Here is a 23,552-nt window from a genome sequence, read left to right as displayed (position 1 = left end):
GTTCTACATATTTTTATTTGTTTTTTATTTTTGTTTGTTTGTATTTACTTTTATTTATTTTGTTCGATTGATTGCATGCAAATTAATTTTGTTGTATTTGTTTTATTATATTTAATTTGTTTAATTTATTTATTTTATTTTATTATATTTAATTCCTTTGTATTTTATTATATCGTCTTAGCATCGATGCTGTCTGCAGGCGCAGCGACTTTGTGTAGCTGAGAAGCAAATTGTATGAAGTGAAACATATAAATTAAATAAAAATAAAGATATGAATGAAGATAAATAAATAAATTTAATTAATTAAAATAATTAATTGAATTGTATTTTGAACAATATTATTACCAGCACAGCAGCAGCAAGAAAAGACAGCAGCAGCAGCAGCAGCAGCAGCAAGCAGCAAACTGCTGCTGCTGCTGCGGTGTCTCGTTTTATTTTTAAGTTTTGTTTATGCAAATTTGCATTAATTATTTAAATATAATTTATTATTTCTATATTTATTTTCTTATTTTTACTCTTTTTAGAGACAAGATAGAAGAGAGTGAGGAGCTGCTGCAAGTGCAGGCTGTCGCGGGTATGCTGCTGCTGCGTCTGCTGCAGCATCACAAATGGAGTTAATTAAAACAAAATATATATTTAATTTTATTTAAAAAAATTTCCTTTTCACAATATTAATTATTCTTCTTTATCAGAAAATATAAGGGGGGCCCCACGGGGCGCCTGCCTCCCCAGCCCCAACCTGAGCTGCCTTTAGCTAGCTGCATTGCATGCAGTTGCTGATTGTTTTTAAATAAATTCTTCTTAATTTAATTGAGTTAATTGATTAAAATAAATACTATTAAAGGGAGGAGGAGATCAACAAGCAAAGGTCTTCAAGGAAGCAGCAGCGCCATTAGTGGTGTTTATACACTCGCGCTGCAGCAGCAGCAGCAGAAACAGCAGCAAGGAGATATATTATTTATTTTTGTATATTTCTATTATTTTTGCCCTCTTTTCTCTCTTTATTTGCAATTCTTATTGTGTAGACAGCCCCTAGTCGCCCCTCACCTCCACTCCGAACATACACACACACACGCACACGCATACACACACAAGTCTCTTATTGAATATATCTCTGGTGTCTGCATGCATGCACTTCTATCGGGGCTGTGGGAAGTGTGGGGTCGCAGCCAGCAGCGCATGCATGCATGCATGCGTGCATGCATGCAGATATTGTCGTAGTGCATGCACGCATGCGTGCATGCATGCAAGCCTTCTAAGCCGCACCAGTGCATGCAAACTGCATCGTAATGGAGCTTAAGGGGCCCTCCTCCCATGAGGAAGGCCCTAAGAGGGCCCCACAGCAGCAGGCAACGGGGGAGGCGGGGGGATCGATACCGATCCCGACCCCGATCCCGATCCCACCATCGATCCCGATCCCGGTCTCAGCTCCACCCCCCACAGCCCTCGACCTACCAGGCGCCGACAGCCCACCCCACATCTCCATCTCCTCCCTGCCCAAGCCCAGTAAGTTCTGCTGCAGCACTGCAGCACTGCAGCAACAAAACAGGGTACCTACAATTCAGGCATATATATATATATATAATGTGCTGCTGCTGCTGCTGCTGCTGCTGCTGCTGTGCAGGTGAGGCCCCCCTGGGGAAGGGGCGGGGGGCCGCGCTGCTGCCTGGGCGCCGCAGGATCTTGAGAGCAGCAGCAAAGCAGCTTGCTGCTGTTGAGTTGCTGCAGGAGCAGCTAGATGTCTCTGCTGTAGACATCGACACCCACTGCATGCCGCCCCCAGATGCAGCAGCAGACAGCAGCGGCAGCCATCCCCTGCAGCAGCAGCAGCAGCAGCAGCAAGGAAGCGAAGCACCAACTTGCAGCTCCCAAAGCAGAAGCCTTGAATTGCTGCGGTTGCATGCGCTGCTGCAGGCAGCCGTGGGCACAGAGCAGGACCTCGTCGTTGTGGGGTGAGTTCTAGCAGCAGCAACAGCAGCAGCAGCAGCAGCAGAACTGACAGCAGCAGCAGCAGCAGCAGCAGAAACAGAGGGTGTGGGAACTAGGCTAAAGGCATTAAGGGGGCATATGCCCACAGAGTAAGACCGCTGGGAGGCTGCTTTTACTGTTGCTGTTGCCGCTGTTGCTGCTGCTCTTGTTGCTGCTGCTGCTGCTACAGGCTACATCAGGTGGCGACCCAGCACCGACATGCGTGGGCTGCATGCGTAGCAGCAGCATTTGCTGCTGCTGAGGGGGCAGCAGCACGAGCGCTGCAGCAGCATCTGTGGGGCGCAGGGAGTTCCTACGCTGCTGCAGGCGACTCAGCAGCAGCAGCAGCAGCAGCAACAGCAGCAGGGAGTAGGAGGAGTTCTGTACCGCATTATGAACAGATTGTGCCTATAGATGTGCCTCAACGCTACAACCAGCTGCTCCTGGTGTATGTACACCCCAGCCACCTCTCTAAAATTACTCTACTAAGTATTGCTAAGACCCGTCTGGGCTCCTTCTGCTGCCGCAGTCTGCAGCAAAACTATTCGCTACCCTGGGGCCTCAGTCTAGAGACGCAGAAGAGGCTGCAGCAGCAGCGACAGCAGCAGCAGCAGCAGCAACAGCAGCAGCAACAGCAGCAACAGCAGCAGCAACGCATGGACTTCTTCTTTAACTTCACCCACTTCCTAGGCCTCTCCGACACTTCGACGGAGGCGGACGCAGCAGCAGCAGCAACGCCAGCTTCAACCCCAGCAGCAGCAGCAGCAGCAGCAGCAGAGGGGGAGGAGACAGGAGGCCCTCAGCTGCCTCCTTTACACCTCAGGGGTCTCGCGCACCGCCCAGGGCGGCGGCAGCAGCGCCGAGAGCAGCAGCAGCAGCAGCAGCAGCAGGATGGAATTTGCTGCTGCAGCAGGAAGTGTGCAGCCTTAGCACGTGACCCCTCCACCGCGCCTCCCAGCAGCAGCAGCAACAGCAGCAGCAACAGCAGCAGCAGCAGCAGCAGCAGCGGGAGTGATTGCGGATGCGAGGTAGTGCAGGAAGCCTTTGCTTACGGGGGTATTGCTGCACGCGTAATGGTAGGAGCGACCCCTGTTGTGTTTGCATGCGTAGATGTTAAGTTAAGGGAAGAGACCTTAAAGCCTTGCTGCTGCTGCTCCTGCTGCTGCTCCTGCTGCTGCTGCAGTTGCAGCTGCAGCGGCTGCAGCTGTTGCGCGCAGCAGCGGAACAAGGCTCCAGTCTCGGGCCACCCAACAGCAGCAGCAACACCAACAGCAGCAGCAGTAGCAGCAGCAGCAGCAGCAGGAAGTTGCAAGGGGACGTGCTCCCAAAGGAATGCTGCTGCTGCTGCTGCTGCCCAGGAGAGACGGAGAGAGGTAGCCTGGCTGAAGGTCTTAACTAAGGCAGTGCAGCGCCAGCAGCTACTCGCCATCCTAGCGGAGTGAGTTGTTGCTGCTGCTGCTGTTGCTGCTAGAGTTGCTGCTGCTGCTGCTGGCGCTGCTGCTGCTGGTGCAAGCGTTGGTGCTGCTGCTGCTGCTGACGTTGCTGCTGCTGGTGCAGGCGTTGTTGCTGCTGCTGCTGCTGGCGTTGCTGCTGTTGCTGTTGCTCTTGCCCGTGCTGCTGCTGTGGCTGTTGCTGCTGCTGCTGTTGCTGTCGTTTCTGGCTGCCTTTGCTTGTTCTGGGACTGCTGTTTAGGGTTTAGGGTTTAGGGTTTAGGGTTTTAGGGTGGTGTAGAAGAGGTGAAGGCCTTCTTCTGCATGCAGCTGCATGCAGTGCAGCCTGCAGCACTTTAAACTGGGGAATGTGGGGCCCTTAGTGTACCTGTGGGGCCCCACACTTTGCTGGCAGCTGTTCATTAGTGCTGCTTCTGCTGCTGCTGTTGCTGCTGCTGCAGCCTCCGCTTTGAGACGGACTCCGGGTGGGCATCTGCGTTGGAGTTGAAGCCGCTGCTGCTGCTGGGTGCGCAGCAGCAGCAGCAGCTGCTGGAGGAGCAGCAGCAGCTGGGAGCGGTGGAAGGAGCCTCTTCTTGCTGCTGCTCGTTGCGGAAGGGCCCTGGTGGGGGCCCCCGCTTCGGTGCTGCTGCCGCTGCTGCTGCTGCTGCTGCGGATCGGCAGCGGCGGCTGCAGCAGCTGCAGCAACTCGATATAAGCATACAAGATGCATGCGGCTTCTTCTGCTGCCGCACTCCCAGTGCAGCAGCAAAGGGGCAGCAGCTCTTTAGCTTGCAGGAGACAGGGAAAGTAGCGGAGTGGCGGCGGTGAGTGATAAACAAAGGAGACTGCTACAATGCATGCAAATGCTGCTAATGAAACAGCAGCAGCAGCAGCAACAGCAGCAGCAGCAGCAGCCTCAACCAGCACAGAGAGATCGGGCGCGCTCGCTGCATGCACAGATAGAGCCTCCTTGCAACTGTCCAACTCGTGTTTAGAACCACGCCCACACTGCTGCTGCAGCTGCTGCTTCTACTGCTGCTGTTGCTGCTGGTGCTAATCCGGGTAGATAGTCGCCTTATTCTTTGTCTCCTTTAGGGGTTTCTGCTGCAGGCCGGCTTGGAATTGGCGACTCCACGGAGGGGCCCCTGGGGGGCCCCCTGAAGAGGCTCCTGGGGGGCCTCCTGTAGGGGCCCCTGGGGGGTCCCTTGGTGGGGCCCTTGGGGGGCCCTTTGGGGGGGCCCCTGGGGGGCCCTTAGGAGGGGCCCTTGGGGGGCCCCATTGGGGGGCCCCTATAGGGGCCCCTGGGGGGCCCCCTAGGTTTTGTATTGGAGTGATAGCCCGATTTTTTGTTCGTTGGATGTCTTTTCGTTTGTTGGTGGAGAGGGTGGATACAGAGAGAGTGAAGAATAAATGCAATGAGCTCCGACAGACTTTGAAGGTGTGTCTCCTTAACCCTGCTGCAGGTTGTCTCCTTACTGCAGCACGGAACTCAGCAGCAGCAGCAGCAGCAACTTAGCAGCAGCTTAGCAGCATCCGAGGCAGGGGATTGCCCGTCTCCACACGCTTGAGGAGTTAGGGTTAGGGGTCGGGGTTTATGCCAATCGTTCTTAGGGTTTAGGGTTTAGGGTTTAGGGTTTGTGATGTGTTTGCTGCTGCAGCAAGAAGGCCGCAGCCTCAGCAAGCTGATTATCGATCCCCCGCTGCTGCAGCTGCCCCCTATCCGCCCCTATGAGCCGATGCACTTAAAAATTTGTCTTTCAAACCCCCACGCTACTCTTCCTACAGCCTACTCCGTCTACTGTCTCTCAGACTGCGGTAAGGGTTTAGGGTTAAGGGTTTAGGGTTTGGAGTTTGGGGGCTCGGGTTTAGGCTTGGGGCTTGTTGTTTGCGGTTTTAGGGTCTAGGGTTTAGGGTTTAGGGTTTGTTGTTTGTGTTGGGGCAATAGTTTGATTATGAGGTGCCTCGCTTTTGTTTTCTTTGTTAGCTGCTGCTGCTGCTGCTGGCGTCTCCTTGCTGCTGCTTTGCATGCGCTTGGGCGTTGCACTGATTCGTTGTGGGGTGTGGGGTGTGGGGTGTATGCTCACCTGCAGAGAAGTCGATTGTCCCTCTTTCTCATGTCTCCTACTGGCATGGGGCCCTATCAAGAAAGTGGCTGGGGGGCCCCCTGTGGGAAGCCCGCTCTGTTCACTCTATAAGCAGCAGCGAGACCGTGCAGCTACCGCTGCAGCACGAGCAGCAGCAGCTGCTGCAGCGTGAAGCAAGGCCCCTCCCCCAAGAAGAGTCACAAAGGCAAGCTGAGGCTCCCGCCTCATCAAGCCTGGAGTCCCCGCGAGATGACGATAGAGCAGCAGCTGCAGCAGCAGCAGCAGCGGCAGCAGCAGCAGATACTTCTGCAGCAGCTCCAGCAGCAGCAGGTGGACGCCAGCAGCAGATTCGCCTAGAACGGTAAGGCAAGCCAGCCTAAGGGCCCACTCTTATTTGCTGTCTTTAATCTTTCACTGAGTCTCTTCTGCTGATCTATACCTGTGCTCTCTATATGGGGGCCCCTTGCTGCTTAAAGTACTGCCCCCTTCGGGCCCTTAGGGGGCCCCTTAGGGGCTCGTGCGGGGCCCCGTAAGGTCCCCTGGACGCACTTAGGGGGCCCTTGGGGGCCCTTAGGGGCCCTTGGGGGGCCCCTTGGGGGCCCTTACAATTCTCTATCCCTTCAGGGGCCCCCCCTTAGGGCCCCTTCCGTTAGGGGGCCCCTCCCGTTAGTGGGCCCCTCCATTTTCACAAGGTGCTGTGTGTATATGTATATATTTGGGGTGTATGTGCAGGTGGTTGTTAGTGGATTGGCCTCAGGGGTTTTTGCGGGGAGGGGAGACGAAGGTTCTTTCGATGATTTTGAATATTCAGGAAGGTGTTTATACACCGCAAGAGTTGGTGTGTGGGGTGTTAGTGCTGAGGTTAGAAGACTCAAGACAAGATCTCTTCTTTTGCCTTGCTGCGTCTCTTATGCCTTCGTTGCTGGGTGCAGAGCTGCAGCCCCTAGCATTGCTGGGGGAGCAGACGTTGCTGCCTGCATGTGTTTCTGCTTCTGCTGCTGCTGCAGCAGCAGCAGAAACACATGCACCACCAGCAGCAGCAGCATCAGAAGCTGCTGCTGTTGGTGCTGCAGCAGCAGCAGCTTCAACACCATCAGAAGATATGCACAGTAAATTAAAAGGAGACAAAGACTTGCAACAAAAGAAACAAAAAAACAACGAACATACACCTGAACATGCGGAGAATAAATCAGCAATGCTCCCCCTACCCAAAGAACTCTGGTGGCTGCTCTCGCACTTGCACAGCCAGTCGCAAGCAGCAGCATCAGCAGCAGCAGCAGCAGGGGTGCCTCTTCCGGTACAAAGAAGCCGCAGCAGACGCAAGCGAGGAGACAAAAGCTGTGGGGGGGGGCTGCAGCCTTCTCTGGGCCAGCACCAGGGGGCCCTTGTACCAGACAGCAGCAGCAGCAGCAGCAGCAACAGCAGCAGCGACAGCAGCAGCAGCACAAGTGAGAGCAGCAGCGACAGCGAGGACAGCTACTTGAGTGAGGATAATTCTTGCTGCAGCAGCATTTGGGAGCAGCAGCAAGGGCTGCTGGGGCCTCAGAGCGGCGAAGTAAACCTCAAGAGAGACATTGCTCTCTTCCTTTCTGCTGCTGGAGGAGACAGCTTCACTTGGCCCTCCTTCCTTGCGGGTGCAGATGCCTGCATGCAGCACCAGAAGGTCTCCTTAGATACCCCTGCTGCATCGGGTGCATCAGCACCTGCAGCGGCTTCTGGTGTGGACGGGGACAGCGCCCCGAGCCAACGCAGCAGCAGCAAACTGAGCAGCAGCAGCAGCAGCAGCAAATGGAGCAGCAGCAGCAGCAGCAGCAGCAGCAGGATGAGATCCGGTGGGGGAGAGGAAAATGATAGTTTGATGCGTGAGAGTCACAAGCACTGCCCCTTTTGCTGCAGGGGGCCCCTAGAGAGAGAAGTTGTCTTCTTAAAGGCATGCATAGAGCGAGGCATTGAAGTGCCTTCAGGAGTATCTGTGGGCGCCACCATGGCGGTAAGTGCTGCTGCAGCAGATGCTCCTTTAGATGCTGCTGCTGCTTCTGCTTCTGCTGCTGCTGCTGCTCTGCTTCACTCCCATGAGGCAATTTGCGAAGCACCAGCAGCATCGACAGCAAGACACAGCAGCAGCAGTTGAACCAGCAGCAGCAGCAGCAGCAGCAGCTCGTAGCAACCGCCCCAGCAACAGCAGCAACAGCAACGGTGGGGTGAGTGAGGGGTTTGTTAAAGGGTGTTGTGTTTGTTTTGCTGCTGCAGCTTCTGGAGTACTGGGGAAGAACTTGCTGCTTCTTTCCTAGCGAATTTGCTGTTAAAGATGTACATACAGACCAGCTCCATATACTATGCCGCGCTGTGCTGCTCTCGTTGCCCCCCGTGCACGTACGCACACCACTAATAGAGACAGTAGAGACAGCAGAGACAGTAGAGACAGCAGAGACAGTAGAGACAGCAGAGATAGTAGAGACAGCAGAGACAGCAGAGACAGCAGAGACAGTAGAGACAGAGACAGAGACAGAGCGGAGGTAGACAGCAGAGACAGCATAAACAGAGACAGTGGAGGTAGAGAGACATCAGAGATAGAGACAGAAGAAACGAGGGAGACAGATACAGAGACAGAGAGAGAGAGAAGAGAGAGAGAGAGCACAGAGACAGCCAGGGACTGAAGCGGAGACAGAGGCAAACAGAGACGGAGACAAACATGAACAAAGAAAAGAGACAGAGGCAGAGACAGAAGGAGACAGACGAGGGCCCAGAGACAGCCAGAGATAGAGAAAAAGAGGGCTAGAGACAGGGAAGCAGAGGCAGACGGCGACAGCTGCTGCTGCAGCTACTGCAGCAGCTTCATTCAAGCAGCCTCTTCGATTGTTTGCTGTTTGCTGGGTGCTTCTGTTCTGCTGTGTGCTGCAGCGCAACTCCTTCATAGCTATCACCTCAGCCCTCAATGAAATGCTGCAGGCAGCAACGCGCTCCAGGGGCCCCACCTCTCCATCACGGGGGCCCCACCTGGACCCTTCTGGGGGCCCCTGCCCCGGAGGCCTCTGCTGCAAAGGAGAGGCCCCTATTACTGTAGGAGCAGCAGCAACAGCAACAACAACGGGGGCTGAGGCCCGTGAGTGCTGCGCTGGCGAAGCGCAGTTTGCTGCAGCAGGCGGAGAGGAGGCAGCACTTGAAGCTTATCAGAAGGGTAGGGGTACCCCTAGGGGCCCCTCAGTGGGGTTGGGGTGTCTAGAGAGTGTGGGGTCGGCGGAGCTGCTGCAGCACGCGCTGCTGCTGTGGGCTGGGGCTTGGCTACTAAAGAGCTGCAGGCCTGCTGTGCGGCAGGCGGTGCTGGGGCACTTTATTACTCGCATGTAAACATAGCAGCAGCAGCGGTAGGTGGCGGTGGTTGCTGTTGCTGCTGCTGCTACTGGGTCCAGCGTTTCTGTTGTAGTGTCTGCAGCTTGCTGCTTGCTTTTCAAAGCCCCCATCTTTTTTCCAATTTCGGCTGTTTACGCCCTCTGCCAGAGTTTGCATTCTTGAACATTTTATATATTCTATCTATATATTATGTTTTACTTTATTCTAGTGTACTACACTGTATAGGCAGCACGTATATATCTCTGTAGATACGCCCTAACAACGCTGTGATAGCTGTCTATAATATAAACAGTAGCAGGCGTAGACGCCAGAGGGCTGTCTGTCGTTTGTTGCTTTTACACAACACAAAAAAGAAACGGTAACAAAAGGCAAACTTCCACTGCAGCAGCAATAGCAGCAGCAGCAACAGCAGCAACAGCAGCATTTCGTGGCACTGCTGCTGCTGCGTCTGTGGAAGGAGTCCATATGGGGAGGTCGTGGGCCCCGGACATCGCAGCATCCGCTAGTGCTAGTAACGCAGCCAGCAGCAGCAGCAGCAGCAGCAGTACACTCAACTGCTGCCGGATTCTCATGCCGCTAGGCGATACTAATAGCCGCACTGCCTCTAACGGCAGACAGAGACAGCTGCTGCCTTCTTCCCGCTAGAAAGAGCAGAGACATAGAGACGCAAGTACAGCCATTGCAACGCCTCACAGCACCTCCCTTTGGCTGCTACCTCCATCGAAACAGATACGGATTGTATCCTTAATAGTACCACTTGCTTGCTGCCTGCTGCGAGCTCCTGCTGCTGCTGGCGCTCTTGCTTGTTGTTCAGCAGCAGCACCACCACCGCACATGGTGGTTGTGCTGCTGGGAGCGATAACAGGTCCAAATGTCCCTTCAAGTGTCTGTACACTCGTGTCTTGTTGCTTATATTTTGTGAATTGCTTGCTTGCTTCTTCAGTTGGTGGGCGGCAGGGCGCGTTGTTCTGCATTATAACGGAGCTTCCTGGAGAGCTGTGTTAGCTGCACCACCTCGTTGCATGCATGACAGGCAAAGAGGAGGTTGTTTCGGGGCTGTACCATGCATGCAAATCGCATGAAGAGGAGGCTGTAGACGCAGAGAACGCCGGTCATTCTCTCGCTAATGCACTCGGGGCTCTTCCTCATATCCGATAATCCTGCAACTACAAAACCCCAATTCGCTACGGGGCCCCAGAAATGCGTCGTACGCCCGTAGGTGCGGAAATAGTTCATGAAATCTGCCCAAGCGCGGCTTGCCATGGTGTGTAAGAAAGTTGAAACCGCAAAGAATATGAATTGGTGGATGGATCTTCAGCGCCACCCGCGAAGAAGAAAAACAAGAAACAAAAGCTCCAGCAGATCGCCGGCAAATCTGCTGTAATGAGCCTGAAAGGACAGGAAAAGGAAATTCAAGTTTAGAACTTCTGCAGGGAGTTTCTGAACATGTACCGCGAGGGAAGCCGGCATGCAGAGAGGTGCCCAACTCGCAGACAGGCGAGCAGCAGCTGCGGAATAAAGAAGAAATTAAAGTTGTCTTGAAAAAGCAAGGCAAATAGAGAGAAGTAGGAGGTGAAAACGAAGGAAGTTTTAACAGAAGGAGAGGTGCCTACAGCAACGCTGGTCCGCTGACCACAGACAGACATCTGACGTCTGCGTAGCCAGCGCAGCGGCTGCTGTTGCCGATCCAACCTTTTCCACTTATAAACTACGTCTTCAACTTATTTTATTCAATTTCTTCTTAGATTCTGATCATGTGTAAGGATTGCATCATGAGAGTTGATTATGTTTACGGGAACCATACGTGCTGCGGCGCCGCCGCCACAGCAGAAGTACTGCTATATAATGAGTGTGGACAGTGAAATATTTCATTTACTCAACTTTCAGCATTAATGGGTAATATAACAGAGCAGAAGGGTATACACTGCGGAAGTTGGCTCTCGGCTCTCACGCTGCATACTGTTTGAACACTTAACATACTGGAAACAGCAGTATACAGCTGAGTTTGTTTTCACTAACTCTACGGAGCATTATCCCTTGAACTAAGTCATTAGGAAGAAACTGTTTAACTTGATGATGCATAAGAATGCTGGGAAGTGCTGGCATCTTTTAATGTGCGTTCGCCTGGCGCAAGTTGCAGCAATCGAATAAATCGAAAAAAAAACGTATAAGATAGAAAGTTCGTTCAGAAAAGGCTGACAAACCGTTAGGGCTTGTCTCCCGTATATAAATTTTATCTGTTATCATTCAAGAATATATCCCTCGGTTTACGATCATGAGACATTGATCGTAGCAAGAAAGAAATGCGTTGCTGAAGTGCACGGGTTTCTGAATTCTTCGTGCACGAAGACGCCGCCGGTGGTGAAAGCCCCCTAAAACAATAAATGGTATTACCTATGTGCAACTATACTGCACGTTTTCTGTGCAAGTGCATGCGCACACTACTGCAGCGAATGAATGGAAATAAAAATAGAATATGTATCGACCACTCATCCGCGTTCTTATGCTCTTTAGCAGGTGAAGGTGACAGCCGAATTTCAAATCTTCGCCCATTCAGATTTTCTGAAAATGCAGCGCCTCTAAGGCAAAGGAAACAGCGGATGCCACCATAAATGAGACTAACTCAGAAAACAAAACTAAATACCCTTTGAATAGATAGAAGTACGGCACGATGAAGCAATACAGATAAAGGAGGTAGAACAACTCACTGCAAAGAAGACTAAATTAGTGACAAAGGCAATATATATATGTATATATATTATATAGATCCCGGGGAAAACAGAAGATTTTGAATGAGTATCCACAAAGAATGAATTCATCTCCAATGAATTCGAATATTCTCAAGGAGGGGTGGCTGCAAGTAGAAAGAAGAAAGCGCCAAAAAAGTAATGAAGAAAGCGGAGGAGGGCTTTTATTAATTAATAAATGCTGAAACAAAGCGAAGACCAACTTGGAAATAAATGCACAAAGGCAAATACGTACATAAAGAAAAATAGAAACTTGAAAACATACTATACGCAAAGTAATGCAAGCCGAATAAAACTCAGTGAATGAATTAACAATAAAAACATAATTACAACATAGATCAAAATAATAATTCAGAAAATACTGCAAGCAGTATATATTTCATAGCGCATGTTCAAGCAAACGCAAAACAACTGTGCAGCCATGAATAAACAGAAGTGCTTGCCTCCTTATTTTGATCGATATACCTATGCATTGATCATTTACTTGAATTTTCCCTGCTGCACTTTGTGCAATCATTTGCCGTATATGTAACTCCTTATTCTCACTTGAGCAGCAGCAGATCTGCTGATGTTTGTGCTGCCGCGTTTGTTTGTTGCTGTTTTGTTTAATGATGTTTCTGTTTCTTCGTTTACGGGAGTAAGCCGCCTCTCTGTCCTTTGTTCAGAAGAAAAACTGCGAAGAAATATAGCTGCACAGCCTGCAAAAGAAGAGAAGAATCATTCCCCGCTTGCCTGTCTTAAATACTAAACCACTCTTGTGTTTTCTAATTTAAGAGTTATTGAATAAACACCCCTGCAATAAACACCGCTACCTCCCCATCACTCCTTTCTTCTCCTCCGTAACAGGAAGGCTCATAACGCCTTGAGTCGGTTGTTCTTTTTCGCTCTCTACATTTGTTAAATGGGCCTTCTCCAATTCTCTTTTGAATTTCTGCTCCTTGTTCGTCTACAGAAAACACAAAAATGCACAAAAATTAAAAAGAATAAAAGGCAAAAACAAACTCGACAGTATCAAGCGAGACCAAGAAGGCAGGTAAGGGAAATACAGGAGTTAGTACAACCCTGAATTCTACACCGTAAACCCCAAGCAACAACAAGTTCTCTTCCCTAAACCCCGAATACCTCTTCATATCATGTTGCATGCATTCTGCTTTATGTGTAGGTTGTGATGGCTTTCTTACATGGTTTTCAAACCGAATGGGTTTGTCTGTGAGGTAGAGGTCGGTGTAGTAAGAGTCTGGTTTCATTTGATCGTATGGCGGAGGTTCAAGAGGGGTGAGGGAGCCATCAGCCTCTCTCAAGTAATAAGTTGTTCCTGAATCTCCTCTCTGTACAGGAGAAGTTTCAGCGCCTCCACCGAAAGCACGGAAGCTGCTGTTGCCTCTCGATCGGGTGGGGTCGGCGGGTGGTGGTGTAATTCCTCGGGGGAGAGCGGCATTTGCGGAGTGTGTTGGTGTGCTAGGGCTGGCTCCAGGTGTACCGACAGCTCCTGCTGCCGTTCGCACTAGGGGTGTTGTAGTAGTTGCTGCCGGTGCAGCAGGCTGCCTTTGCATCCCGCTGCTGAAGGAGGAACCCGTTGTCGGTACACCGGATCTCGCACGCAACGCGCTGCCTCCGCCTTCAGAGCTGCTTCTGCTGTAACTCTGGGAGCCTGTAGGGCTAGCTATTGTGCCTCTGCTGCTGCCGCTGGTGCTGCTGATGCTACCGCTGCTGATGCTGCCGCTGCTGATGGTGCTGCTGCCGATGGTCCCGCTGCTGATGGTCCCGCTACTGATGGTGCCGCTGCTGATGGTGCCGCTGCTGAGGGTGCCGCTGCTGATGGTGCCGCTGCTGCTGCTGTACATTGGCTGCACACCAGAAACACCGGTTGTGCGGGTGGCAGGGTATCCTCTGACGCCCCCGCCTGAACTATGGTAGCTGCTGCTGCTGGAGGGGGAAGAGCTGGGCATAAAGGTTCGCCCTCCCCCCACGACAGAGCTGCTGCTGTAAGCACCGCTTGTAGTAGTGGTGCTGCCTGCAGTGTATGGTTGGGCTGAGCGCGTGTAGGTCCCGCCACTGTAGGTGGGCTGGCTGCTGCTGCTACTAATGTACGGAGTGCTGCTGGCACTGATGTAGGGGGTGCTGCTGCTGCCTAGACGAGAACTCCCGCTCGAATATGAGGCATATGGGGTGGAGCTGCCCAATGTACTTCCAGTGTATGTACTGCCGCTGCTTCCCGTGTATGAACTCCCGCTGCTTGAGGTGTACATACTCCCGGTGTATGGGGAGCTTGCACTGTATGTCGTTCCCATGTAAGGGCTGCTGCTACTTCCGGTGTACGTTGTTCCACTGTACGTACTGCCGCTGCTGCCGCTGCTGTAGAAAGTTGTGCTGCTGCTGGAGGCGGAGGGGTAGGTGACGCCGCTGCTGTAGCTGGGCATAGAGCGGCTGTACGTCGTGGACCCGCTGTACGTTGGGGTGTACGCACTGGTGCTGCTGCTGCTGCGCACTGCGTAGGTGGGGGAGCTGAAGGAGCTGCTGTAGCTGGGAGTATAGCCAGTGGAGTAGCCCTGCGTTCTCATACCCCCACGAGAGCGCCACGCCTGCAGGTGTCTGGGGGCTGCTGCAGGCGGGGTAGCTGCTGGCTTGAGCGCAGCAGAAGAAGCATCAAATGAGCTTTCATTCTCGTCGCATTGTTCGCCTGTGGGAAGGGTGGTTGGATCTTTTGAGGCAGCTTCTGTTGTTGCTTCTGCTGCTGTTGCTGTTGCTGCTGCTGTTGCTGTTGCTGCTGCTGCTGCTGCTGCTCCTGCGGCTGCTGCAGCAAGAGGGTAGGCAATGGCAAGGAGGCAAAAGATAAGAGGTTGCATTGGGGTAAAGGCGGCTTGTAGCCAACACGGACGGTGTTGTTATGAGAAGAAGATCAAACAACAATAACTGCGAATACCAACCAACGGTGTGCAATGAGGAGCGATTGTTGTTAAGTATAATACTTAAATATACTATAGCGTCCGGACTTTAGCTCGATATAAGCGCGAGAAGGTTTGCAATATTCAATAAAGCTTTTTAATATATTTTGCAATTCAACAGCAACAAACAAAGCGCAACAGCAGAAGGCTCAGCAGCACGCGGCCGACGGAGAGCGCTGCGCTGCCGACTGACACAAACACCAGCAGTGGTCGTTGTGTGCGCTCAAACTGCATTGGCAGAGAAGAGATTATTACTTGTATTATTTCTTATAATTGTTTTTGTCTTATTTATTTCCTTTAGGTTTGCTTCTGTATAAGAAGATTTTCACGCTCTTCGCTTCAAACGCCTCCCCCACCTGCTGTCCGTTCCCCCCCAGGGTCACCTCTTTGGGGGACTGCTGCAGCTATATTGAAGAGAAAGAGCCCTAAGTATTGTTCTTATACAGTTTTCTTGTGAAATGCACATTATAAAATGGAGTTTTTTGGAGTAGTTTAGGCACAAGCGCCTGTATAACATGACTGACAGTCTGCCCACTCGTCACGATGGAACTGGTTTCTAGAGCGTCTACTACCCCCCATGCTTAACACCTATGTTTGCACATTCAAAAAACAGCCAGCAATAATCGACAATTTTCAACAGTAGACATCTGAAGGGCTTATCCAGCCTTGCTGCTAGGGGCCGGGCGCCACACGCCGTATTTCCGGTGCCCCAATGCATATAGCCTTCAGGTTATACAGCTTACTCTACCCCCAACGCCTCCAACAGTACATACTGGGGCCGCTTTCCCTTCCCCAGGTGCATATCGACTTCTGAAACTCATGCAAGTGCCGCAGGAGAAGAACTACTCACAAGGGCGCTGAGCTGCGCGCTCTCCTACATTTTGCGCGTCTTCGTGCATATTTGCCAGTGCCTTCCATAGGCCTCTTTAAACCAATCGTAAGGCAGAAGGTGGCTTCAGATGAGAAAGTAGTGAGCAATGTTCGTTTAAAACATCATCCTGCGACTGCATTCCCCACGTAATACTTGCTCGTAAATCTTCTACTTCTAGCCAAGGCAGCACCGTAAGACGAAGGCAGCCTAAGGCCACTGTGCCTTCTTATTCGGCATGCAAAGAGGAAAAGGACAGAAGAGCAGGGAATAACGGAGAATGAACTCGCGGGGAAACAAACACATTCCTGTAGAGGTCTCTTTCTCCCTTGAAGGTGAGCAGCGCTCAATGGCCTCACTGAGTTAGTGGACTAAATACTCCGTACCTCGTTTGTCTTTCCTTCTCTTCTCCTCTCAACGCATACAGGCGTCGCACAGCGTTGAAATCAACGTTTATCATATTCTGTTAAAAAAATCTCGACTGATGTGTTTCCCCAAAAAGATGTTAAGGCTGTTTAAGCCAACAAAAGCCTATTTGCAAACCAATGGGAAGTGCGTAGCTTGAATGCAACGCCTTCAACACCTTCTGAAGCTTATTGAGTGTTCCTGCTTAAGAAGGTTCTTCCCAGTTGCAGCGTTTATACGCCAAAGAACCAGAGCACACCCTAGTGTTTATGCATCCTCCAACGCTAAACCTTAAACTTTAAGCCTGCAAGCACTTGAAGGAATATCCTCAACTTTGTGCAGCTTTTGCCCCCTGCCAACACGTCTGTACAGTCTAGCGAGACGTTACAACAACTGTGTGCAGTATCTGTATGTGACCAGATGATTCGTCTTCTCCTGGGGGATTTGCACGTCAGCAACCTCCAGCTTCAGAAGCTTCACAAGCCGCTCAGGAGCAGGAAATGACTGACATTTCTGCCTGTTCATCAGAGTCTGAAGAGTCAGAAGCAGAAAGCCCTACTAACCGCTCAGAAAGGCCTCGTAAACCCCCAGGGAACCCGTGGCTGCTGCAGGCGGCTGAAATGGTCTTTTCGTCATCTTCTGTCTCCCCTGATGTACTGACAGAGGAGCCGGTGGGGGAGCGACGGCCTCTTATTTTGGCGGCTCTAGCGGAGGCAATCGATATCGAAACTGCTGTGAAGACAGCTGCAAAAGAGCTGACAAATGAAACAAATAACACCCTCTCGGAGTGCCATAAAACGCTGCAGAGAACATACGACGAGGCCTTTGATTTAGTTCGATTGCTGCTCGCACGAGGAGCGTCGCTGTCAGTGCCATCTGAAAAGGGGATTTTCCCTCTTGAATATGCAATTAAGAAACACAGCATGCGGGTATGCATCTCGCTGATGGCTTTCTCACGAGTTGTACAGAAAAAATTTAGAATTGAGCTACGCGTGCGTGCAGACTTGGGGCTGCATTCATATTTGTTGCCTGGAAAAGACTTAGATGAATTTTCTCATTGCTAAGGCCTTGATGGTCACTTAAGAGAAATAACATGCAGTATCACCCGGCGTGGGTCTGCTCTATGGTTGTACCTTTGTTGTACGCACCAGCATTTCGTTTGGGTCTTTGTTACAGATGTAATATGCATATGCAATATGTATATTAGAAGTGGTAATGCAGGGATGCGATATATAGATGGAATATAGTACACAGGTGTATATTGACGCACCTCCTCATGCAGCAAAACACAGCACATGCAAGTCCAACCCCCATAGTGCAGCAAATACTGTTTCTGGGGTGTATTCTGGCGAAGAGAACCTTCTTGTTGTATTTTGCAAGGCAGGAACACAGATAGTGGCAGTGCAAGAGGCGGTTGCTCTGTTGCATGTTGTAGGGTTTGAAGCGGCAGCTGAGGTTTGCATGCTTTTTTTTTCCTCAGGCAGCGGCTTTGTTATTAGCAGCACCGCAGTGCAGCGACAGAAGATGTAAAGGACGGTTTTGTCTCCCCGACGGCCTGACTCCCCTGCACATGGCTTCTGCTTCAAATGACCTCGCTTTGGCCGCGTTGCTGCTGAAGGAAGATGCTGCTGCGGAGCTGCAGCAGGCGAGCGCGCGCTGTCATTGCTGCCTTGGCAGTGCAGCAATAGCCTTTGCATGCACCCCCCCAGCCCCAGAGGGGCTCCAGCCCACCCGCTCTGTGTCTGTGAAGCTTCCTCTCTGTCGTACATGTTTAGCTAGAGCACGAGATGATAGGGGCTGCACTGCAGCCTTTTATTGCGGGAGCCGCAGCATGTTGAGGCTTCTGCTAGATAGTGGCTCCCCTCTTGATTCCTGCAGCAGCTCAGGAGACACGCTGCTGCATGCGCTTGTTTACAACGCTCGCCGCTTCGTAGACCCCGACCCTGCCAGCAGCATACAAGCAGCAAGAGAGGAGGAAGAGACTGAAGCAGCAGCACCTGAGGGCCCATCAGAGGTCGTCTGCATGTGCAGGGATTGCGGAGGCCCCCAGGGAAGTCCAAGTGGCTCTGCTCTCTGCCGCATATTGCTGCTGCTGCAGCGGGTTCAATCTCAAGCATCAATCAGCTCCAGCCCAACAGAAACGCGGACCTCAACAACAAAGACAGTCGCAGAATTTATCAACACCCAAAACCAGGGAGGCTGGGCAGCGCTGCATCTGGCAGCCTCTAGGGGGTATTCAGATGTTTGCAAGGTGATAACAACAAACATCTTGACTGAATCACCTCCTCCATCCGTATATTTTATCTGTCTACTACATCTTCAATGCTCCATTTGCATAGTGCATTTGTACTCTATTCATGTTTATTGCATCTGTATATTAGTACATCTGTATACTTTAGATGGATACCATTACATCTGTTTATTAAGTATGTGCATTAAATATCTATACTAATTCATCGTCTCATAAAAACATATACCATATGTGGCATCCGCATATATTGCATTTGTATAATAGTACATCAACATTGTATTACATGGGCATATCACATGTCTAGATTACCTCTTTATTTTGCATCGGTATACTGCAACGTTCTGTTAACTGTACTTAATATTTTCAGGTGTTGTTGGATTACGGCGCAAACGCCAATCTCCCCACAAGGCGGCGCCGCCTGCGTGCTGAGACCCTCGCGCTGATGAACAAACACTGCTCAACAGCCAGGTGTGGTGTGTCTCTGTCTGTGGCTCTATATGGAGCAAACATATTTGCACCTTCCACCATGCAGCTACTAACCAGTTGTCTGTACACTGCTGCACGAAACCGGGGCCTGCAGCCCTAAGCCTCCCCGCTGTAGCCTAGCTAGTGCAAGACAGTTTGTCTTGCTCGAGTTGGGCGCCACACTGCAGCCCTGCATCCTGCGGTTGTATGCTTTCCCTCAGGATGCTCCGTGGAAGTGTAGAAAGACAGAGCCTGAGCTCCTCTGCTAAGTGGGCACATCAGCTGTACATTCACCTCAAACGAAGCGCAGAAAGGCACCCACTTCTGGCGGTGCTGGGAGTTTGCTGGGTTGGCCTTCTGTGTATGCATTGGCAGGGAGTTGTTGCAACCATGCAAATTTACTTCCCCACTGTTTTCGGTCAACTTCTTTAGACTTAACCCTCTCTTAAATTGACGAAGCAGAAAAGAACTTCGAGGTTGTTGCATGCACCAAACATTACACAATGCCTCCCCCTTTCTCGTGTGCAAAGACACAAAATTCAAGTTGTGGGGTGTCGCGCCAAAGTGAGAAACAGTAGCAGAAGACCGCATATACCTGTTCTTGAAATGCAAGCAGGGTGCTGAGGAGGTTTGTCTTATTCCCTTTCTGTGTTTATCTTGAGAACATGAAACGATCTGCAGAGTCCCTTCTACTCCGCTCTTTGCTCGCTCTTCCAGCGCCTGCAGGCGCCACCATCTCTGTGCGTTTGCGTCTCCACCTCCTGGTGGGGAAGCTGTCGTCCAGCACCTTTTTGCAATCCATCAGACACTGTAAGACCCTGTGTTGTTTGCCGCCCTGCTTTCTTTCTGAGGATAAAAGGCGGGACTGTTGCATTCTGGGCAGCCCTCTCGCGTTCTCGGCTTAGTCTGCTCTGATCTTGCTGTACTGTGCTCCGGAAATGGCCCTCAACCTGTCCCAACCTTGTGCAGTGCTCCTCATATGCTCCTATTGGCTGGGAATGCCTTGAAAGTGTCCGTAACTGCTGCTGAAACAAAAGGGAGCCCCCCTCCCTAGGGCTCCGTAGCAAAGACTCCAGCAGCAGCTGCTGCTGCCGCCTCTGCTCAATGATATCCTCAGCTGGGGCTACAGAGGGGATCGAGAAGAGCTCGTCGCCCCGCGTGCTCCTATCGATGTTGAATGCAAGACCGTTAGGTATCCGAGCCCCCGGCCATTCACGCTCTGCTGCCCCCCAACTAACAAGTTCTTCGTCTTGCCGCATTGTGGCTGCCTGCTGTGGTTTCACCGCGAAGGAAAAAGAGCTCGATATGGTTTCCTCATCTGTAGATCCAACTTCCTCTGGCTTTGCATCGCCGCTAGATGAAACCAGCAGTACATCTTGTGCTGCTGAAGACGCGTACAGTTGCCCAGGCAGTAGCAGCCCGGGGTCCGGGGGGACGGGGAGTTCTTCAGGGTTGAAGTCGCAGCTGAACACTGTCAGATCATAGCAAACAACACTAACTTTATATTTATTGAGTATATTATGAATGAGTTCTTCTTAAAACGCTTCTCTTGCTGCTCTGTATTTTTGTCTAGACAATTCGACGGCCAGCTAGGAGTAGTTAGGCCGCTAAGCCGCGTTTCGTTCAAAAAGAACATTGCAAGGAAACTTCTGTGCCCACCTCGCACATAGAGCAGTTCCACTGCGTTCTCAGCAACTTGTATTAAGCTGTGCCTCTTGGTGGTAGCCGGCATCCCTCCTGCACACCCTCAGGTCGCACCTACTACCATGCAAATAGAACGTGGATTGAACCCCCTCTAAGTCAATGTTTAACTTTCTATCATTGCTCTTTGAATACTACCCTGTGAACTAGTCTCATGAACAGTGCTTAAGTGGAAACCTGTGCAGGCTGTTTCTGTTCCGATATGCGTTCAAAGATGCGGTTTCCTAAGGAAACAATTGCCATAGGCTAACCGCTGCATATATATATATATATATATGGGCATCGCTGTGCCCACTTACTGATGCCGCAAATCTTGTAGAAGTCCGGCATTCTGGGGACTGTGAAGGACTCCAAAGACTCTCCATTAATGAAGGGGAACACTCGCATGGAGGGCATCTGCCTCTGCCCTTCCTTGGCGCTGCCTACTGACGCCTCCCTCTGACACTTCAACGTGACTCTTCAGAGCCACAACAAACACCAAACAGCAGACAGTTCCCACTGACATCCTGTCTGGTCCATCCTAGGCGCTTCAGCAAAAGCTTACCGTCTCCCTAACAGAGACCTGCACACTGTAGCTAGCATTTTAATGCATAGTTATAATGGAGTATATGCATATATATATAGCCTCACCGAATAAACGGAGCATTCCTGCAGCAAACACCCACAAGAAAACACATAGTGATGGGCAGCGGCTTCTTCTGCAGAACCATGGCTACAATAATACAAGGGAACCGATAGGTAGGCGATCAATCCGGGCCTCCATACTTCTCTGGCTTCGATTCGCTGACGTCCTGCTTGAAAAACGAAAAGAAGTGTTCAACAGGAGACGAAGGGGGATCTCCAGCCCCACAAGGGGGAGAGCTCGGAGGCCTCGTGCCAACTCCGAGGTCTACACGCTGCACTCTGTCGCTGTTTCCTACCGAGACAACCCAATAGCGCGCTGCCAGCAGCAGCGCGCATCTATGGGGAAAGTCCTACGCACAAGATGCACCCCACAGACATCCTGACACAAAAGCTTTCTGAAGACGCAGCAACTGTCACAGCTCCGCTCTTTAGCAACACAATCCGCTGCTGCACTAAGCGCGCCTTGATTTGGTGTGGGGCATCACTCTTGCAGAAAGCCCACCCGTCCGTGTTCAAACCGTTTGCGCTGAGTGCATAAAAAGACAGACACAGATACCAAAAGGGACAATAAACCCTGACATGCCTTCCATTCGATGATATCCTAAACCACCACTGCAAAACAAAAGCGGCCCTTGAAAATAAAGTACGTCACATTAATGCCAACAACAACGCCCGTGTCGAGATATCTGCTGCATGCATTACCGCGTTGCCTCCCAGAGTCCTTGGAGTTCCTTCGCCTCCTTCGTCTTTGACCCTTGTGCAAATCAGCGGATCGTAGACAGAAGTAAGCTGCTGGCGGGGTTGCCCAAGAGGCGCATAGTTCCTATTCCCGCTACTTGGGTGTACGAACACCATTCTAAAGCCGTCGCTGCTAAGTACGGGCAGTCTGAGGACGACGTCGACAGTGAAGTGGTCCGTCCGCCCCACAGGTAGAAACCCGTAAAGACCTGCATGCAGCATCCCACCTCTAACTCGTCTGCATCTTTTGCTACCCTCTTCTCTGGGGGTTGTAGGTATGCGTTTCTATATGTGCATATATGTTTGCACAGGCACGTAGTTGTATACTTATACATACACAAACATACACACACCAAGCCTTTCAGTGAATAGCTGCATACGGAAAAAAATACTTTCGGGGAAGCAAATAATAAGAGTAGCAACAGAAATCAATAGAAGGGAAAATGCAATAATACAGCATAAGCATCCTCCCTTTGAAAAATACACCAAGGAGATGGCGCAAAATGCAGTATAGAGCACCACACGCGTCTAGCGGTGCTAAGGGGCCCGAAGGCAGTGAAGGATTTTCTGCTCCTCCGTACATCCGCTTTTATTGACGTCAATTGGAGGCTCAAAGATGAGGGGCGTTGGAGGCAGAAGAAACCGAGATACTGCTGCAGCGTGGCCTCCGATCTCATCCACAGTGCCTTCATACAAACACACCCTCCTGTTCCTGCTGAGGCTCGTGAACGTCATCAACAGGGTCTCTTCAGTCCCAGCATTCCTCTGTGTCTGAAATATGCACGAGACGATCTTAAACCCTAAACCCTAAACCCCAAGCTTCAGGTAAACTCACCTTCCCTCACTTCATTAGGAATGCGCGGGAAGTCGCCCCGCTGTACAACGGTGTGCGCTGTGCGACCCTCGCAGTACAACAGCAGCAGCGGCTGCAGCGCAGCATCCAGACAACAGAACCGTATCTCCAGACTCCCCCGGAACCGTAAATCTCAACTAAACCCTAAGCCCTCGTTAGCCTCACACCCCCTGCGTTGCAGTTAAGCTATAGGCGGGCGCTTACGGTAGGATGGGCGCCGGGGTCGTGCTCTCTAATGGGCTGTGGAACAAGCAACAAACACATGAACACGGGAATGAACAATGACCAACCAACTGCTATAACTTGTACTGAAACTGCAGTGCTTCGAGGAGATGGACACCGATGAAGAATCCACTATTCTTACTTCACTAGCTGCAGCACGACGGCTCCCACGTTCATGTTTGCCAGCTTCTCCCCGTTCTGTTCTTCCAGATCCCTGCAAGCCCCGTTGCTGCCCCTCATTTGTTTGTTGTTCGAACAGTTGCCCTTGCATCCGCCAAAAAGGCGGCTGCTCCGGCGGTCGCTGCAGCAGCTCGGAGTTCCTGCTAGCCCGCTGCTGCACCAGCACTGCACAAGGATACGTCGCAGGTGCTCTTGTACCCGCGCAGGCAAACCCTGCAAGTGTGTGGAGGGCGGGGTTGAAGTTTCAAAGCAGCAGAAGCTCCACAGCGGTTTGTTGGTGCTGTTGTTTCTGTTGCTGCTGTTTCTGCTGCTGCTGTTGCTGTCTTACCACCCGCAGCTGCTGCAATTCCTCCCGAAGGTCCTGAACCTGTTGCCGCAGACAGGCCGCTTCCTGCTCGGAGGCCTCGAGTTTCTTCGCTATCTCCGCGAGCTGAGCATTGGCCTTTTGGGTGGCCCTAGTAAGAAATAAAGTACAAGAATAACAAAACACACAGCAGCAAACGCTAAGGGTGTCAGGCGCCAAGGCAGCAGAGGGGCAGCAGCAAATTTATGCAGCAAGGGCACTCCCGAGCCTATACAGGATTCTGCTGTTCCAGCACCTCTGCGCCTTGATCAACTATATGCGCCAAAGAGAGAAAATGCATGCAAATAAAGAAAACCCATCTTTGGAGCTGAGCATATATATATATATATATATATATATATATATATATATATATA

At 51.3% G+C, this 23,552-nt stretch overlaps 4 protein-coding genes across 4 annotated transcripts in view; 2 read left to right on the top strand and 2 right to left on the bottom strand.

Moving 5' to 3' along the window:
• Positions 1-1,289: 1,289 nt before the first annotated feature.
• Positions 1,290-8,830, top strand: EAH_00032370 (hypothetical protein, conserved; the record flags this gene model as incomplete). Its single annotated transcript, XM_013395993.1, has 10 exons — positions 1,290-1,506; positions 1,625-1,952; positions 2,159-3,044; positions 3,327-3,406; positions 3,860-4,222; positions 4,509-4,836; positions 5,057-5,213; positions 5,489-5,843; positions 6,215-7,472; positions 8,384-8,830. 10 exons carry the CDS (start codon positions 1,290-1,292, stop codon positions 8,828-8,830), a joined length of 4,419 nt encoding a protein of 1,472 aa, XP_013251447.1.
• A 3,558-nt stretch (positions 8,831-12,388) lies between these two features.
• Positions 12,389-14,426, bottom strand: EAH_00032360 (hypothetical protein, conserved; the record flags this gene model as incomplete). Its single annotated transcript, XM_013395992.1, has 2 exons — positions 12,389-12,526; positions 12,762-14,426. 2 exons carry the CDS (start codon positions 14,424-14,426, stop codon positions 12,389-12,391), a joined length of 1,803 nt encoding a protein of 600 aa, XP_013251446.1.
• A 1,512-nt stretch (positions 14,427-15,938) lies between these two features.
• Positions 15,939-18,783, top strand: EAH_00032350 (hypothetical protein, conserved; the record flags this gene model as incomplete). The annotated part of the gene is made up of 4 exons (XM_013395991.1): positions 15,939-15,945; positions 16,219-16,727; positions 17,279-18,049; positions 18,736-18,783. 4 exons carry the CDS (start codon positions 15,939-15,941, stop codon positions 18,781-18,783), a joined length of 1,335 nt encoding a protein of 444 aa, XP_013251445.1.
• A 420-nt stretch (positions 18,784-19,203) lies between these two features.
• Positions 19,204-23,552, bottom strand: part of EAH_00032340 (hypothetical protein, conserved) — a gene marked incomplete at both ends in the record, with an annotated part of 15,760 nt that continues 11,411 nt past the window's right edge. The window contains 8 exons of the mRNA XM_013395990.1: positions 19,204-19,985; positions 20,515-20,672; positions 20,846-20,863; positions 20,981-21,189; positions 21,593-21,786; positions 22,159-22,348; positions 22,635-22,670; positions 23,161-23,287. Coding sequence (XP_013251444.1) covers positions 19,204-19,985; positions 20,515-20,672; positions 20,846-20,863; positions 20,981-21,189; positions 21,593-21,786; positions 22,159-22,348; positions 22,635-22,670; positions 23,161-23,287 — 1,714 coding nt within the window. The remainder of the gene's footprint in view (positions 19,986-20,514; positions 20,673-20,845; positions 20,864-20,980; positions 21,190-21,592; positions 21,787-22,158; positions 22,349-22,634; positions 22,671-23,160; positions 23,288-23,552) is intronic.

Source organism: Eimeria acervulina, genomic scaffold (assembly GCF_000499425.1).
Source record: "Eimeria acervulina Houghton genomic scaffold, Eah_scaff312, whole genome shotgun sequence".
NCBI classification, from domain to species: Eukaryota; Apicomplexa; class Conoidasida; order Eucoccidiorida; family Eimeriidae; genus Eimeria; species Eimeria acervulina.
The sequence above is the reverse complement of the archived record's forward strand: the minus strand, read 5'-3'. Positions and strand labels throughout refer to the sequence as shown.